Source organism: Strongylocentrotus purpuratus, unplaced genomic scaffold, assembly GCF_000002235.5.
Source record: "Strongylocentrotus purpuratus isolate Spur 01 unplaced genomic scaffold, Spur_5.0 spur5_scaffold_18, whole genome shotgun sequence".
NCBI classification, from domain to species: Eukaryota; Metazoa; Echinodermata; class Echinoidea; order Camarodonta; family Strongylocentrotidae; genus Strongylocentrotus; species Strongylocentrotus purpuratus.
The window spans coordinates 16,553,377-16,565,786 of NW_022145603.1; the positions used below are offsets into that span (position 1 = coordinate 16,553,377).

The window sequence follows — 12,410 nt, forward strand, 5'->3', positions numbered from 1 at the left end:
TTGATTTTCAATTTGTGCTCTATAAACAATTATTCAAGCATATTTATATATTGTTTCCGCTTTGATCACTGAGTCTTAAATACCGGATTTGTGACTATTGAACGGTGTAAGTTGAAGGGTGTCTGACATTCGTATCATACGCCGGGTGCCGATGGTGAAAGAAATCTGAGCTGCCGAATTAGAGAAGAAAAAATGTAAAGTAATCAAGTTTAAGGAGCATGAAACATATCTTGCGGTTTTAGTTCAGATGTTATCATTCCTTTAAATATTTTTAGAAACTCGTCATTTACACCGGGGTCGAGCTGCACAATAGTATTAATGCTCAAGAACCATTAACTGTTAAGAAGAAGAAAAACATTCAAATTTATCAGACTTGACTGATCATCAACATGATCAACATGCCTTTCCTTTCGCCGCCGATACAGTCATTTTGATTTACTTGTTTAAAATATTTTTATAGAATTATATCCTATATTGACCAGCACTTCGTTAACTAAGTCGTTAACCGTTAACTTAATCATCCAATTCATTAGAAAATACTTCAAAGTGCAATCTATTTGTTCCCTTCATATGTATATACTCATTAAGAAAAAAGAAGAAGTGTTTTTGTGAAATATTGATTATGATATCAATCAGTCTGTTGAACCATTGAAACTTTCGCAATTGATATAAAGATGATGACTTAAGTTATGTATCCTTGGGACTCACCGACTGTCTTTCAAATTATCTTTTGGTTGGACGAGCATACGAACGATTCATAAAAACTTCATCTCATGTTATCGCGTTGAATCATAAGCAAAAGTGTGAATGAAAACAATTTCTTTGAACGAATATTTTGTTCCTTCTCCATTATGAACGTTTGTCCCACATGATTTTAAAGAATATTCAAGGGTTACAACATAAAATGTCATTTGAATTATCCATTCAGTTGCTGTGCTCTACATGTGAGAATTGTATTCACTAGTCTGAGTGGTATACCATTACAAGTACTGTTTTATTTTATTTTTTCGTCAAAATCATAGGCCTATTGTTCATTTAGTATTGTGAAATATATTTCGATGGGTTTCGAATTAGAATGTAATTTGGTAAAGCGATAGTAATATACTGTGGGAAAACAGAATTCAAATTATACGGAAAGCAGCGATTACATTTGCAAGTAAGTTACTGCTTTCCAGCATTCCTCCAGCAAGGTGTTCTCAGTGGCAATACCTCTACGAGCACGCCGATACAGTGGCGGCGCAACTCGTCACCGAACCGGTAAAAGCCGCTGAGAGGAAGCCGCATAAACCAAGTTGAAGCTGACGAATGTATTGGGTAATTGTGCTCTTCTCCTTGAGCCGACAGATGCTTTTCCACGTGGTCCTACGAATAAGGATTATTTCTATTTTTATTCTGTGCGCCCTTGCACTTTGTACAAAGAACAGTTTTGTCATGCCTTAAGGCGGAGTATTAGAGGAAAAGACGATTTCCCCTATTGATGGTGTGTAGCTGCCTCGAACTAAATATGATTTCATATTTCATTGAGAGGGGAGAGAGAAATAGAAACGGAGAGAGGGACAACAAGGGGGAGAGAAAAGGAAAAAAGGATGAGAGGGGAGATCTTTGCAAATCTTGTTTATTCCATTTTTAGGGATTAGATTAGTTAATGCTGTGAAAATGAATTAAAGGGCCAGGTTAAAAGTAGTCAGACAAACTATGGTATTTTCATAAAATATCTCACATGTAATGAGGCGTTAGGACTTTTACAACTCTCAGTATTATACAGAATTGTTGTTCTTAATGGTATCCTAAACTACATTTTTCAAATAAAAGAAACTCTTTAAAACCGGATATTATCGTATATTTCCAGAGTGCACTCACATTCCACGAGCATCTTATCTGCTCATAGCATCCATTCTGATTCATTCATAGCTGCAAAATTAACTCTTTTATTTCTTTAAACTGTATTGTTTTCAAAGATCATATTGATAAATTTATTCTTTTTGATGCGTTTGAAGTACTCAGTACCAAGTATTTTATCAGAATGTTATTTTTATATCCATCATTTTAATTGCATTCGCTAGTAACGCACATGTAAATAGATTTGAGTGCAGTTGATTTCCAAAGTTACAAAAAGAAAACAAAAAACCTATGAGCTAAGAAATTGTCATCAAAATCATTTGCATAAATGACGTGATTGCAGTCCATAATCTTAAGATTTACTTTGTTAAGATCATCATGGACAGGTGCGTTAGTCACGTGGTCTAAACTTTATGACACACAATGAGTAATTATTCAAACACTTTATCTTTGTTTAGAAGAGGTAGCCTTTTTATGATTATCATCGAATGTTCATAACTTTAATGTATTTCTGATTACCTTTGTTGAAATTGTTAATATCCCCCCATACACACATATGTTTTTCCAAAGTCAATCTAGGATGTACACGATATTCTGAAAGACTTGTAAAAAAAAATGCGATATATTCTATTTAAAATATCAATTTATGTTATTCCCATGTACGGATAGAGTGATTTAGGTGTTTAGAGGTTTTTTTTTTAATCTGATGCGATATCTATTTTCATTTCGATTTCTCAGGAGGTTCGTAAACGAATATTTTTCATTTGCATTACGGAACATTGATGTAGGCCTATATAATGTGTATATTAAGAAAATGAAACCTTTGTAGCTATGGGATAAACAGGTCTCCTCATTTTTATATGGAGAACCTAGACTACAATTTATAGCCACTCATCGATTTTTCTTTTAGTAAGGAATGGTTTATATTCAAGGCATAATGTTTTGCCGAAAAGAAGGGCATGAAGACCTTTTTATCCGCATTTTAACAAGTGTAACAAGCTAACAGCATTTTTCGAGGACATGACAAATGAAACTTTAAAAAAAAACACGTCATATAAATCGCCAAGCTTGGCATTAAAGATTTTGGAGTAACACTACCTGTATTTGTGATCTAAGAGAAATTGGTTCCCCATTTCTTCGCAGTTTCACAGTTTTTCACAATTTTCTTCACAACAATTCGGTCCATTATATGATAATTCACTACAAAAAGGTGCAGTTGATACAACTTTTAACTCCTGTTCCCCAACAGAATATTTGTGCCGTCACTTTTTTGAACTGCTCCACATCATAATAGATGTCTTTTAGATCCAAAATATTACTACATATATGATAAGAAATTTTAACAAAATCTTTTCAAAGTCTTTTTTGTTTTCATTACCAAGTTTGGTTAGTATATTATTATCTCTCGTATTCTTTAGAAGCCTAAATGACTTGATTATGTTAAGTACATTTTTTAAATAAATAAAAGCACAAATAACGACACAAATTGGTACAGAACATGGTTGTAAGGATTGAAATGGCAGAGGCAAAAGTATGGGTATGCACTGGAGACTCAATGGCGCTTCAATGACGCATTATTTAGTATGACCTAATCGCGAATGGCGCCCATGACCTTGTGCTTGTCTCGATAAAATCTTATTAAGCTCCGAGCTTCATACAAACCGATCTTCCAACATACCATGGACTTTCTAACGAGAAATAGACAGAGGGTGAGAGAGATGGAAAGAGAGACAGAAACAGACAAAAAGTACATTGGCTATCTATTTGATGATCTTTCTTTCATCCTCTGTGTTTTCGTTAGATCTACCTCTACACCGAGTATATGAATCCCTCATGAATATGTCGTACATTTTTAAAGCAATAATCTTCTTAAATCTTAAAACTAGTGTGGGTGATTTGTGTGTGTGCGTGTGTGTTACGTATGATAAAGAAAGATAGCCTGCACTCATTTCTCTTTAAAGATGTTCAATTGTAATCATCAGGCAGAGGAAAAATCTGAACGAATGCTCTTTCCTTATCTGATCCAGAGAATAAAATAAAACTGGGTTAGGAGGTAAAGTAGATGTGTACTGTAAAAAGACTATCATAATACAGAAGATTTTAAATATTTCATCTTGTCGTATGTTCAGGTTGTACATACAGTGGTGGATTTAATTCTATACAAATCGCGTAAAGAGAAATGATTGTGACTTATACTGGTTTATAACAATCTAAGTTTTGCAGTTGTAGCCCCAAAAAGTGTGTGTTGCATTGGTCAACATAAAATAGATATTTGAACTTGGACAATGCCTAACTAGTTAATTGCATGAGATAGGTGTTGCAAAATCTAAGATGTAATTGTGTTACTGATATTCGCTTGGTCGTTAATCCTTCAGCGTGCTAGGATTAGCATCTAGTCAAAAGACTAGATAAAGCATTTCCAAACATTGGGGGCAATGGTTATCTGCCCGACCACCTTTCGCCAACTTAAATGTCCAAAATATGGCTTTAATGATGTGAAACCCTGTCACAATCCAGGGGGATGTTTCACAAAAATCCTAAGTAGAACTTATCTCTAAGTTGGACTTGACAATTATGGAAAGCTTTTAGCATCATTGAAAATGTTTTGTAAAAGTTATTTCAAAAGGCATAAAATGTTGATTAAAATCATTCATATTTTCTATTATCAAGGATATTTCATGTTATTGATGTGGAACTTATGAAAAGTCTAAAATATTTCAATTTTTGCTTTTGGAAATATTTAAGTTTACCGCTACAAATGGCTCTCCATAATTGTTAAGTCCAACTTAGAGTTAAGTTCGACTTAAGATCTTTGTGAAACACCCCCCAGATATGTTTCCACACTTTTACATGGTACTTATCAATATCTTCTCTTTAAGAATGCAATCGCCTTTCTGTAGTGCGAGCCTGCAAATGCCACAATACTTTAAATAGATATCCATCGCAATTCCCACATCCTGTATTTGTTTCTTCCATGTATTGTAGAGTCGGTGAACATTGTGATGCCATTACAATGCTTAGAAACAAACAACTTAGGGGCAGAGGAACGTTTAAATAAAGTTCTTGTATTTTTGAGGTCAGAATTTCGCACGCTGGTTTTTCGATGTATGAAAGAGCCCCAAATAATTAGGGTTTTGATTACAAAGAGGCACAATTATAGAATCGGTTAGGTCCCTTCATTGTCATAATGATGATGGATTGGTTTCCGCAATGACGTTGTACTAGTTGGCTTCAAAATTCGTTGAGTTAACTGAAAATGAAGAAAACAAATCGTCTAACATTTGCTAACGTTATACTAGAGACATTTAATGTTAGAAATGTATCTGTTCCACATTTACATAACAAAAACAATTCAAATTTATGAGAACGGAGGATTAATAAAATAATTTACACGGGAACTGTATTTCTAATACTCAGATTTTGTTATCATTACCAATCGTATAGGACAAGAAGATTAAAAAGCATGTTTTTATATATATCATTACTTTTAAATATATATATGGCATTATCCGCATCGATTCATAGTTAAGGTAATCTGGTAAAAGAACAATTCAAAATATGGCTGCGTAGTGTTCGTTCTCTAACTATATACCTATATACCTTCGAGATACCTGAATTTGTTTCGCATCCTTTGTTGCTTAAAAGACTGATAAATGCATGTGTATTTGCTGTTTTAATCCTAACAATTTTAACAAAAATAATCACCCTTAATTCCCTTGAGAGCTGTATAAGTGTGTAGAAATCATCTTGCTAATTGAAACGATACCAGTCCATTGCAAAGAATCTAGTTTGTTGTTTCCTCCCGATTCATAATACAGAAGGGAAAAAAGCAGTAGAGCAGACTCTGCATTTGTTTAAGATGACCTTCTCTGAAGAAAAGAAAAAATAATGCTATTCAGACATACCCTATAACAGCGGGGTTTTCAGCATCTAGCCTTCTTTAAGGCGCATTCATACTTTTCATCTCCACGCACTCTCCTTCATTGCGCTTTTTCTCAGTCATCATTTATTTGAAAATTTTGAAAGTTGATATTCAGCATGTTTCGTCTAGATTGTTCTTATAAAAGTGTTAACAAATGTTTTTTTTAATCATATTAGAGAACTTTTTTTGATCAACTCAACATATTTTGAAAATACATCAATATTATACTATGCACATATTTCAATGTAATATTTACATCGATACTAGTCGTATAAGAAGCATTTTCATGTATAAATGCATGTAACTCTTGCAAAATTGCAATGGGATATGTTTTACAAGATCAAATTATATCCATGGAAGGGATTACAAAATGAAAGTAAATGTATTAATAGCGAATATATATCCGCATCACAAGTAGATATTCCACATCATCATTGCTTTGTGTCATTCCAATTTATTGTGTTCAAAATATTTCATCATTCATCACAATTGCTAGTCGTTTTTATATAAATCCAGAATATTATTTGAAGTAGAAGCAACTATCTAAAACCACGATTTATTGATATATTTTTTGTTTGTTATGGATTATTTTTTTTAGATCACGATTGGGGTAGCAACGATGGGGGCAAAGGTGAGAACATTTTAAAATTCATCTGAAATGTTATTATATAGGTTTATTAGAAGGTAGCTTTAGGGCAAAGTAAAAGAAATACGTTTCCCACTGTGAACATAAAAATCTCATGTAGCCTTGTTTCGATTTATTTTCTTGAAACAATACATGTATGTTTTAGTTTAAAAGTCTGATATTTGATCTATCCTAGAAATTATACGAAGGCATATATTATGTAGACAAAGAAATATAATTCTCTTTAATCATGATTTAAAACCCCGTCTGAAACTACATCCTCAATTTTTATTTGAGGTCAGAATGAATTTCTTTGTAAAGCAAAGATGAAGATTCTACTAGATGAATTTATTTTCCACTCATCAAACATCAGGATAAAAAGATGGATAATATGCTATCGTTAAATTACTAACGAGTTCCATTGCAAAATGATGCTTTGTTCGGTTCCACCGTAATTAATCAGTTGTGGATTACATATTAAAGATTAAATGAAAAGCTACATGAGGTTTCATTCAGTCCATAATATCTTGATTATATCAAGTTTTCGTCCTCCTGCAACCTTCTTCCGTCTATTTCTTTACACGTCGTGGAAAGAAAGACTTTAAAATTCGCATATAATATACCATAGCATAATTAAATTCCAAATCCGTACTCGGTCAGTGCTATAGTACGGAATTAATGCATTTCTTCAACTGTACATAACACCACATATCTGTTAAAAGTGAGGGGAAAAGGTACACTTTAAATTTTGATATAGAGATGTCTCTTCTATTTCATAGCAAAATATAATGTACAAATGATACAAATCAATTTGTATTTTTGTAATCATACCGAGTTTCATCGACAAGGTGTATCAATGTTTTGTTTTAAAGAGAATGTAACCGTGAATATTACAAATACATAATTACAAGCACAAGTGATTCAATATGATGATATGCATTTTGTTACAAAATGATTCAAAATGTTAGGAGAAACGTAAATCTGTCTGCTAAGCACTGTAGGCAGCGGAAAATGCTAATCACTAGCGGAGGGAGAGACTTGTCGGGGAAGTTGCGGCGAGGGAGAGTTTGTAACACTCGCTCGTGTGAGGACTGCCAGTTTCCCAGCAGCTTGCGCTCGCGTTGTGAGAAATATCACACCGTACGCGATTGAAATCAATCTAATGATTTATCAGCGACTGGGATGAAAATAGTGTTTAATTGAAAGTGTATGGCGAAATTATGAAATGGAATATCGTTATCGTAACTCTTTTTAATTATTATAATATATTAATTAAAAACAAAACAAAATTAGGCCCGATTGGAGACCTGCATTGGATATTTTTGATACGTAATTATATACCTTTTAGCCTGTTAACTTCTGTCTGCAAAAGAAAAGGGAGTGCGGGCGAAAAAATGAGGAATACTGAGTCTATTTCTACGCCAATTATATCTCTCGTTCACATAATGTTTTTAATTGTATTCATTTTGATATTTATACCCCAGATTTACCGATACCATTGTATTCGAACATAGATTTCTCATATTACATGATATGCATTGATAAAGCTTATATGTGTTATCATCTAAATATGTCATGTTGTCATAGTTGTGCGGTGGATAAATTGAACTACCGATCTTTACCGTTTTTGCCTTTATTGGATATCCAATGAAATCGAGAGTGTCTTTTCGAAAACATTATAAATAAAGAAAAACATAATTGAAACTAGTATACATTTACAATCGCAATACAAAGTAACTTCATCTATGTAGCAAATTCTTCAATGTAATTTCTTGGTGTAATCATCTAGACGTTTTGTCCAATGATGATATCCAACAAAGGATACGTACTGACATTGAATGTAGGCCTATAGTTATCAAAGGGTGCATACACATTTCCGGTAACCATTTTCACTTCACAAAAAGTCTAAAAAGGTTCGATTTATGCAAAATTTAGCAATTTAATAAATCCTATATTATCATAATTTAACATAATTTAAGGACATGTACCAATTCCAACACTCAGGCAAACGTAGCACACATGGAATTCGTCCTCTAAATGTTTCTCACGTTGAATGTATTATGACCTTTAAAGTGTCCTCCCCATTTAACTGGTTAAATATCAATCTCTTAATAAAGTATTACCCTGCACAAGTTTTGCATGTTATACGAATGTTTATCCACCTAACCCCACATCGCTATTTACTTACAAGCATACGCATGCTTTCTTAGCAGTCAAGTAGAACAAACAAACAAACAAACATACAAAAATAAGAATCAGAATAATGAAGGGTAAAATAATTGTACACACAGTTATCATAGCATTAAAAGACCCATAAACACCCGTGGTCAATTAGAATGCTCTGATGTGAATCAAGTGTGTGATAATCGGGGTGATGGGTACGAAAGTTTATAGGGATTAAGAAGAACGAATTAAATAGAGGAAATCAAAACATGTTCTGTTTGTTTATGTACTGTCATGACGACACTATTAAAAAGCTCTTGCTATTTATTGGTTCCATTTACCGAATGTTAAATTATTATTGTAATTCTGAAATACACTATAATTAAGTTTTTGATAATATAAAGCGTTTACCCCTGAAGCAATTTTGTCAAACGTTATTTTGAACAAAAACCATACATGCATACATACAATTGATTTTTATAAAGCGCAAAATCTAATAAAATATTACTCAATGCGCTTAATATCACTAATTAATGATAATGACAGACAAGTAAATAAGGAAAAGAAGTTTATAAAAATAACGTTCAGTTATTGAAAAGGTGCGTCTTTAAGTTCTGCTTAAAAGAGTCAATCGAAGTGGAAATGCGGAATGTTTTATGAATGGATTGGTTAAGACTGTTTTAGGTATCATTATTTGAAGAAATGAAAGAATTTAGAATGCCGATTTTGAAATAAATGTTGTTGGACCTTGTACGAGTTGTCTCAGCAAAGTCCTGAGCAAGAAAATGAAGGACTTGATTGGTTAATTAGCATTGATCATTGGGCATGGAGTTCTTTTGTCGATTCACCAGAAGAGTGGAACTAATCTCTATCTAATCCCATCGTTAGACATTATCCACGCCTATAGACCGAGCAATTCCAATTATCCTTAGGCTTCCATGTTATCCTCAAACCAACAACAGACATTTTTGATCGGTTCAAGTTCATATCAGCAATTCATAATACCAACTCGCCTTGTCGAATCCTCATCATTCATCATCATTACGCCTTTATGCGTGACGTATTGTTAACACGCATAATACGCCGATAGACAAATTAGGCGTTTTCAAAAGCATTCAGTTTGAACGGGCCAATTGACTGAAGCTATTGCGCGCCAAAGCAAATCTATCATCCATTGTGATCGTGTCAAAGTGCATCATGGGAAATCTTATATGTATATTAGTAGTGTGTGTTGATATCTCTTTTGTGTGTGTGTGTGTGCGCGCGCATGTGTGTGTGCGTGTGGGTGGTGCTGGGTGTTCACGTGTACCGCAAATCGCCGGTCTTAATGCATGCCTTCGGGCGCTGCTTATGATATTATATTAGAACGATGCATTGTACATCGCCTTTTGCGTTCGCTGATGTTCAGTTGCTATAAATATCGGCTTGGCAAAATAGGACAAAGTTTGTCCTTGAGTTCTCAAAGCCGTGTGTAATCTATTGAAAGTGAGTTAAGAATATTTTGAGTAGCAAATGAAATCGATGTAATTGGACATCACTGATGAGACGTAATTAGATTTCCACTCAGATGCAATCAGGAGGTATTATTTCTTACGATTACCGACTGCAAATCTGATTTCGAATATTCATTTCTTGTTAACACATTCCCAAGCCTATCTGATATTATGTGCCATTTTGTTCTTTTTATCAGCTGTGTGCTGATAATCGAATTTACTTATCTGTTTTAATTTGAATTTACTGCACCTCTCATCATTTCGATTATTAGAAAACACATTTATCGCGGCGGTACTGGGGTGTGCCCTTCACAAATTTGATCCACTTTTTAAAATTCTTTTTATTATGCATGAATATCATTTTTTTCTTCTTCATTCTTCTTTGTTGATATTCATGGAGGCGAAAATTTAGCTGAATTTGAACATAGGGTGAGCCTAAGAAAATGTGTGTGTAAAAAAAAAGGGCTGACTTTTTGGGGTATTATTAGAGAAGACTTCAAAATGTATTTATTTGAATTTACCTTTAAAGGTTGACGTGACTTTGTGTTAAACAAAACCAATAATGTGCATTGATACAACAAAATTGTCGTTCTCAGATGCTGGTTCTTATTTACGCCAGTCTGGAAGCTTTACACGAAAATGTTAACAAAAATTTGCCAGTTAATATTACGGTTTAAAGGGCATAGACTTGCGATTTTAGACCTTGGACGGGTTAAAATCTATAACAAGAAATTAATAGTGCGGACCATTTTGGCAGATTCGTGGGGATGATACAAGGTTATACAACAGGTTCAATGTAGACGGTTCAAAATAAAACTATTCCCATAAGTGCAATATAAGTTTCCAATGTATTTATACCCTATTAACTACTATGTAAACAACTCCAGATTATCAATAGAAGGCAGGAGATTATGTTTCATTCGTATTTGACCACAAGTGGCCAGGGTTCCTTCAATTCCAGACAAGAATTCTCTTTTCTTTTAATTGACCCTCACACACACCGTCCATTTCCCTTTCTTTCTCTCCATATCTATTTCCTTTTGTATAATCACAGACGGAGTATGTTACTAAATACTACGTTTTAGCTGGGAAAAGAAAGAAAAATGGCTTTGTGGGTATCTATCACTTCGCTGGGTGCTTTTTAGAATAAAGAAGAATTCACTTTATTTTTTTAAATAGCTTTGGTCAAATCTGAGTACAATTAAGCGACAATTTGGATCTCTCTCTCTCTCTCTCTATGTTCCTTTATCTAACGTGACCTTAATTCGAACTTTAACCCAGTGCAGAGTTGCGTTGTTTTTTTGTAGAATAAGAGTCTAAAGATCACTATTAATTCTGTATCATTAATAGATATTTCTCCTGGAAAACTACGCTTATAAGACAAATAGTGTATATTTTTTTATATAAAATTGCCCACACTCAAACGAAAATGTAGTATTGGTTTTCGTCTGTGAAGTGAAAATGAATGTCGTTTAATAGTCATGGATGCATTGTAGTGAATTACGACCTAGCATTTCACATCTGATTTCAAATACTGCTCATTTCTGAAATATTATGTTGTTGTGATTTTACTATCAGGTGAAAAAAGCAGGTTACCGCTGATGAAACCTTTAAGCTTTCTACACAACAAAACGGTCTGATTGAAAATAATGCTCATTTCTTAGATATTATGTTGTTGTGATTTTACTGTCAGGAGAAAAAGCAGGTTACCACTGATGAAACCTTTAAACTTTCTACACAACGAAAACGGAAGTTATTCCTGTGGAAGTCTCCCGACCATACTGTTGAGGCCTTGAAGTTTTAATCAGCAGAAAATTGCCATAGAAAATCATTCTAGTGAACGAGTATGATCAGAAATACATTGAAGACACACGTGTCTTAACATGTCAGGAATGTATCGAACGTCACGTGACTTTGATGGTATTTTACTATAAAAATGCTAATCTTTTGCAGAAATATGCGTTTGTCACTCGCACTTCACGAGAATGATGTATTTTAAGAGAGCCTTAGTAAAGGAATTTTCGATTTAAAAAAAGAGAGATTATGGTAGTGTTCATGAAATAATGAAACTATGTTATTTAATCTTAAAATATTAGGGAATGATTTTACCCCAAATACAACATATTTTTGAATAATTATTATTCATTCAAAAACAAAAGAACTTCTTGCACATAGCATTTATTTTGGTGGTGAATTGTATTATGTACTCGGATTGACAATATTAGATAAGGATTTCAGTGATATTTCACGAGGGTGATCTAGCGACTACACCAACTTTTATTTCGCTTTACTAGGGACATTTAAATGCATCACAGTTACACCTACACGCGTTGTATACTACTTAGGCTTTAAACATGCACTTTGAAGA

At 33.6% G+C, this 12,410-nt stretch overlaps 1 protein-coding gene across 4 annotated transcripts in view; it reads left to right on the forward strand.

The window, feature by feature from the left end:
* LOC100892714 (paired box protein Pax-6) overlaps positions 1-12,410 on the forward strand; it is a 75,822-nt gene that overhangs the window by 5,781 nt on the left and 57,631 nt on the right. For 2 of the 4 annotated variants that reach the window (XM_030989293.1, XM_030989291.1), the window contains exon 2: positions 6,360-6,392. The exons of the other annotated variants lie outside the window; for them this stretch is intronic. In XM_030989293.1, the coding sequence (XP_030845153.1) occupies positions 6,360-6,392 (33 nt within the window). The remainder of the gene's footprint in view (positions 1-6,359; positions 6,393-12,410) is intronic. 4 annotated transcript variants of the gene reach the window in all.